Source organism: Coptis chinensis, chromosome 1 (assembly GCF_015680905.1).
Source record: "Coptis chinensis isolate HL-2020 chromosome 1, ASM1568090v1, whole genome shotgun sequence".
Classification (NCBI taxonomy): domain Eukaryota; kingdom Viridiplantae; phylum Streptophyta; class Magnoliopsida; order Ranunculales; family Ranunculaceae; genus Coptis; species Coptis chinensis.
Genome location: NC_141456.1, coordinates 60,199,942 through 60,206,938, shown reverse-complemented (window position 1 = coordinate 60,206,938; position 6,997 = coordinate 60,199,942). Strand labels below are relative to the sequence as shown.

Here is a 6,997-nt window from a genome sequence, read left to right as displayed (position 1 = left end):
CTTGTGAAGGATGGGTTAAGTATAACACTGACGGTGCTTCATATGGGAATGCAGGTCATGCAGAAGCTGGGTGTATTCTTGGGGGATCAAATGGCAATTTCTTGTTAGGAGTAGTGGTACCTATCCTAGATGCTACAAACAATGTTGTAGAGTTTTTAGTAGTGCTTTATGGTCTACAATTGATCATGAAAACAAGTTATAAAAGGATAGAAGTGGAGACTGAGTCCAACTATTGTTTTTAGCAATAATAGGAGAAGACATTAAGTGACATTGGTTATTGAGGAAAGTTATAAATCAAGTGAAGACGCTACTCCAACAATTTGAGGAAGTCGGGTTCAAGTGGTGTTACAGGGAAGGAAATACAGATAGTTTTGCCTCCTATGCGGCTTTCCAGGCTGTGCAAGCTAGCTACAACCCAGATTCAACCAAATATGGATACCTCAAGTTGGCCTTTTGGAGAAATATTTTTTCTTCCAGTTTTTGCATCTTAATGGTGGGAAATACGACCTATGTTTGTAAATATGCATGTTCTATCTGATGCTATGTGGTTGTATAAAACTCGCCTTGGTATATGACTTGAGGAAAGGTATATGGCTGTGAAATAGATGTGGAAAGTGCTATGGTTATGAAATAGTTGATGGGGGAGACGGGAGAGAGTATATGGTGAAGCAGTTGTTGCTCGGCAAGATATGGTCATATTCTCATATATATGGAGCGTTTGTCAAGGCATGCACAAGACAAAGGATTGCATAACCATAGGGCGTGCGAAACAAACATAGCTATAGACTGTTTTCCTTTATAGCATTGTAAGTTCTGATAAATCCACTGTATCTCATTGCCATGTTTCCTCTTTTAGTATACCAATATTCGCCTCCATGAACGTTTGGTGCGGCACTTTTTGTTCAGACCCATTATTATCTTAATTTCACCATAACTGATAACGCTAGAAGGGAAGGCAGAGTGGTCGAGACCTCCAATCCAATGTCAGCTGTAAAGGGAAGTGGTGGATTTGGAGTCGGAGATTTGTAGCATAAGTACAGATGCTGGGAATCCAGGCAAGAGAGAGCATTTAACTTTAAAACAAATCAACGCTTCAGAACAACTGTTATTCTACACACCGAAAAAGAGAAAAAAAACAGGAACACAGATGGGCCTGCAACACATCTATGAATTTTACATGCCAAAGTCCAGCAAAATCCTCTTCACAAACCAACTCTCCTTTGGTCCAACGAACATCAATCAAAATCACATTATGGTACAACGGCCTCTTTCTTCTGTTGGCTGTGGTGCCGTCTGTTGGTACCTGTTCGACTCAGAGGGGTTATACGTGAACTCAGACGTATCAAGCCCATACTGCATATGCAACAGATAACACATAGATTAGTGAAGGGTTCCTTTGTGGAAAGAATTCTAAGAATTTGACCATACTAATGGTGTACAACCACTAGGAGCCCATAAAAGCTGACTCGGATACAGATATGCCAAACTTTTCATCAACTTTAAAATGAAGAATTGCACAGAAGTAAAACGCACCTTTTCCCTCATTCGTGCACTCCAAGCATCATTCCTTCCTGGGCGTTGATCAAGGGTGCCAGCTACAGGTACACCTGTAGCAGGAGCTCCCTGCCTGTTTATAAGTGGCTGCCTAACTTGAGACCTTGAAAGGAGGTACTCTTCGTCACTGTCATAGTTTGCTGGTCTGTTTGCTGCTCGGACAACAAGAGCTAGCAAGAACACCAGTGCCTGTAGTATAGAACCAAAGAGACGCTGAGAAGTAGTAGAACAAGCGAATTAACTAAATAAAAGCACATAAATCAATGGCGCATAATGTCAGTCTGTTAGTAAAGTAAATAATTAGCACACCACAGACCATCAACACAGGTTTGGACATCTAGTTCACCAGGTGAAGATTTAACTGGATCCAAAACAGTTGGCTCATCAAGGTGCCAAAGAACCAGAAAGGTTAAAAAAGAAAACCCATTTGAGAGTTGGCTTGAAAAAGCCTTGAATGGAATAACACATTTCAAAATGTACTCCAACAAAGAAGTTGCACCTAGTGCAGCTTGGATTAAAAAACTGAAACAATCTGTACGGCCTGCAATATCTTTTCCAAATTACAATAATGTTTTCATATTATTGATTTACGGTATAAAGAACAGATCAAGATGAGCAGCAAAAAAGAAATAGAAGATGGGGCTGATAGTAGTTTCAAATAGCTTTATGGACAAAACAGGGGACAGTATCTAAGATTTTCACTCAACTTATCGTTTGTGTACTTAAAATTAACTAAAAACAGCCACCACCAAGTAACAGAAGTCCAGAACAACCAATAAATTAAGATTCGGGAGTCAGAACATATAAAAAAAGATATATTGTGCTTTGGAAAATGAATGAAACTGGAATATGTACTGATGACATTTAATCAATGTGGTGACACTCCACTAAATCACATGACCAATTGCCAAATAAACTTAACACAGTGGTTACCAGAGCAAATGGTTTTCTTTTTTTCGATAACGTAGCAAATGGTTTTCAATGCAATGCTTTTACCTCCAAAATAACAGCTCCAAGAGCAACCCACTTAGCAATTTTCCAGTTCTCCTTCAAAAAACTATAGATCATCTCAAAATCTCCAGTTTTGTCGGTTGGAATTTCCTGGGAGCAGAATTCATCAATTGGATAAGCATGTAAAAAGCCCAACTGCTCATGCAGATCTTTCTTATTCTTATTCTTATTCTATTATTATTATTATTATTTAATAAGTTGTAGATCTTTTCTCAAAGAAGGTAACACTTACATCTTTCCAGCTCTTGTCAAAGAATATGAAAGCTGCGCATCCCAGTTCGGCTAAGATCAATATGATCAGCAACAGAGAATACTGGATTTACTTAAGGAAAATATTATTGGTAAAAAATAATCCAAAATTCATGCACAAAATCAATACTTCTGTTCGTGTCACAACCACTAATATGACAAACGCCGAATTCATGCTTTATACAGTCTCTAATTATCATGGCACAAAGTTTTTACTTATTTCTTTGATTCGGGCCATTGAAAAATATTTCTTGGGAACATATACATTTTACACACGTTTTCAACTTTCGTATTTCTAAAACCAAAGAAGAAAAACCAAATGAAAAAATCACATTGCTAGCCATAAAACGTGAAGGCCCACATAAATGAACCCACACACAACACAAAAATAAACGCCGAACTAAATGTTAAACCTCAGATATATGAAAAAGATAAGTTAAAGTCAGGATACACATGACAGACAGCATCCACTCCTGGTTAAAGCTCCAATGCAGCCAAAAAGTGAAATGAAGACAAGTATCACCCCGACGCCAAAGAATAAGTATATGAACCTATAAAAACACCATCGCCATCATGAGAAAACATCAGTGGACAATCTGTAAAATCTAAAGAAAGTATATAAACTTCTAAAACCAAATATTTCAAAAATGATATACAAATGAAAAATATGATACTAAACCAGCACAAGAGAACATCAGTGAACAATCTGTAAAATCTAAAGAAAGTATATATATATATATATATATATAGCGGTAAAAAGTATTCATATATTCCTAGGTTATGGACACGCCATATTTTGAAAAAAATCAGTGTCGGATACATATCCACGTGCCCGTGTCGGACACATATTGCATGTAATTTACCTCGAATTTTGATATTTTCCGTGTCCGACAATTCGTATCCGTGTCTGATACGGCGTGTCAATGTAACCTAGATATATTCCAAATCATAATCAAAGTTACAAGAGGTTAACCCCTATTTAGCAAGATGCTAAGTTACCAGATTACCCACACCCTAAACATAAGATACCCTTCAAGTACAAAATACAATGTTATCTTAAGGTCTTCAAATCAGCCACTCCCCTAGACCAATTGTAGACTAGTTTTTTGTTCTCCAACAAGACTTTAAATGCTTCTTTGGTCTTCTGCTCAAATATTCTCCGATTTCTTTCATTCCATAGAACCCAAATAATTGCTCTAGGAAGGTGTTCCGCCATCCACCTTGACTTCGGCGATAGAGCATGTTTTATAATATCCCCACCAAGTGCATCCTCAATTCTAATTGGCAGAGTCCAAAGCTTGTTGAATGACACAAAAAACACCACTCACATCCTCATAGCAAAAGAACACCCGATAAAGATATGATCCACATCCTCTCCAATCCCTCTACAAAAAGAGCATTTATTATCAATAGTCCTTACTTTAGAGATTCGCTTGTCTACGGTTAGAACTCTCCTTAGAAACGCCATCCAAGTGAATAATGTCACCTTAAAAGGAATAGAAGACATCCAAATCCTCCTATATGGAAAATCCACTAAAATCTCTTGAGGTTTCAACACTCCTCACATGATTCTTGGCGAGAACCCCATACATCGATTTCACCTTGAAAACTTTGTTTTTATCCCACCTCCAAAGGTGCCCATCTTCTTCCCAAACTTATCCCCCTCTTGATAAATAGTGCCCAACAAGCTAATGAAAGTAGATGCCTCCCAATCATTTAACCTCCTTCTCAAGGTAATTTCCCATTCCATCCCATTCACGTACCTTTTAGCATAATCTCCTACCTTGGCATTTTTGTTCACCACACTACCGTAAATAGCGGTATATTGTTCACGGTCTCTTTCCAAGCCATGTGTCATGCCAAAAAGATATAAAACTATTCTCACCCGGTAAAAGAGTTACCCCTTTAGAAAAATTCTCCCACCCTTTCATGATGCTCTTCCATAGTGTGATACCATAAGGCCCCCGAAGTTGCTTTGGTTTCCATTCACTTTCCCCTTCCCCGTATTTATCTACTATTACCCTCCTCCAAAGATATTCTTTTTCTTCTCCATATCTCCACAACCATTTTGCTAGTAATGCTTCCCCCATGGCATATATATACTTGCACCCAAGACCCCCTTCTTCCTCACTAAGGCAAAGACAAAGCCTATCCCATCTAACCCAATAAATCTTCCTCTTCCCCTCACTATTTCCCCACACAAATCTTCTAAACACCATCTCTAATTGGTCAATCACTCCTTTAGGAATAGGAAAAAGTGAAAGAAAATAATTGAAAATTTGTTTAAGAATGGCATTGAGTAAGGTGACTCTCCCCCTTTTGGACATGAATTTAGCTTTTCACCCCGCCAATTTCGCCTCCACCTTCTCACATACTTTATCCCATATAGGTTTCGACTTACTTTTTGCCCCAAAAGGAAAGCCCTAAATAAGTTGATGGGAAAGTCTCCACTTCACATCGCAAGACATTAGCAATATTCCCCAAGTTATCCATTTCTCTTATACCGTAGATTTTAGACTTCCCCAAATTAATCTTTAGTCCGGACACCATCTCGAACCAAAGAAGAAGATTCTTTAATGAATGACCTTTCTCCATTGTATTTCGAAAATGTCATTCAAATGAAAAATATGATATTAAACCAGCACTAGAACTCAATGTCACAAATTAGCTTCTTCTCTAATAGCTTTTTCATCATAAGTTTTCATGCTAATGTGCTACTTGGATTAAACCATCCTAGTTCTACAGCTTCTCCTTAGTTGTAAAGAAATAACCACTTCATCTTCATTGAAAGAAAGGAAAATATAATATGGAAGTGTCGAGTACAAAAAACTGTATTTCCATCTTCAAAAACCAAGCAAAAGTAAAAATTAGTTTCCCAATATGTGTTTTAGATTTTCTAAATTTTCCCTCCCTCAAAGTGCATCAAAAGTTGCTAATTTTCTCCATATAGTGGTTCTAGGTATTTCCTTTTTTCATTCTCTCTCTTGTCCTCCCTCTATTCTCTTCTCTTCTACTTTCAATTTCCAATCTCCACTTCCCGGGTACAAAACGTTCTGAAAATAGCAAACATGGAATGACCTAGGTACAAAAAGTCAGGCCAGGACCTTGTTGCCCATATAGTAAACTTTTCCCTATGCAAATCTAAAAGCTAGAACAGTAAATGTTTATGCCTAATTTTGCCTCAATTCTAGCTCAAGTAAAACATTTCATCACAAAAAATGTACTTGTGATTGGTGAAATAAGCTCAATTAAGATGTTTGTAAAGAAAAATAATTACCAGGCTTTGGGCAACTTATCAAGAATGGTGTTGGAAAGAGAAACAAGCAACAACATAGGCCGACCAAGTTGTAAAAACTGATGCCCATCATCAACAGAAGGAGAGATATCAATTTGATGATGATCTTCAAATCTCTTCCACTCAACAAACAAATAGATCCCATATCCAATCATACCCAACCCAACTAATGTCAATAAAAAGTTTAGAAACTTTAACAAACACTCCAAACACCCTTTACACGACATTTTTTTTTTTTTTTTTTTTAATCTAATCACCCCACACCTGCAAAAAAAAACAAGTGATATGGTGTTTTGAATTGAGGAGAAAAAACGAATTTGCCTCGAGATTTGTGAACCAGGGGAGGATTGGATTGGATTTGCTGTCTGTCTAAAAAAAGGAGGAGAGAGAAATAAAACTGAGCATTTTAGCAAACGACAAGGGAAGACAAGAGGATTAACATTAATAATTAATTTTCCTTATTTTATGTTTTAAAAAACGAAGACACGTGGCACGGAATATGGGCTAGTTGAAGTTTGATAGAGACGGTAAGCAGGGCGGTGGGAAACTTATTAGAGTACTACTCTACCCCTTATTTATGATCACTGCCAAGTGCCAACAATTACAATTACGAACAAGACAATCAATAACGACGAAGACAGTCATCAAAGAGCCACTCTGTCTCTTCAATCATATATATAATCATATTTGGTTAGTCAATGAGTTTGAACTGTACTACTCAAGTAAGTTAGTAACTCAACGCCTTTTATTTAAATAAATTGCAGAATTTACATTAGAGTGGGACCAAATATACAATACTTTTTATATAATGATTTATATTTTATTTTATAAATTTATTTACGATTTAATTTTTTTTGTAAATGTCATATTTACATAATAGATAACAAT

General features: G+C 36.9%; 1 protein-coding gene across 1 annotated transcript; it reads right to left on the bottom strand.

Annotated features, from left to right (window-relative positions):
* Nucleotides 1–1,050: 1,050 nt before the first annotated feature.
* On the bottom strand, nt 1,051–6,825 carry TOM2A (tobamovirus multiplication 2A). The gene is made up of 6 exons (XM_086604251.1): nt 6,092–6,825; nt 3,266–3,365; nt 2,798–2,878; nt 2,551–2,655; nt 1,534–1,743; nt 1,051–1,353 (listed from the first exon to the last, which is right to left on the bottom strand). The coding sequence occupies exons 1-6, from the start codon at nt 6,334–6,336 to the stop codon at nt 1,246–1,248; spliced, it is 849 nt and encodes a 282-aa protein (XP_086460377.1). The 5' UTR covers nt 6,337–6,825; the 3' UTR covers nt 1,051–1,245.
* Between the last annotated feature and the right edge of the window lie 172 nt (nt 6,826–6,997).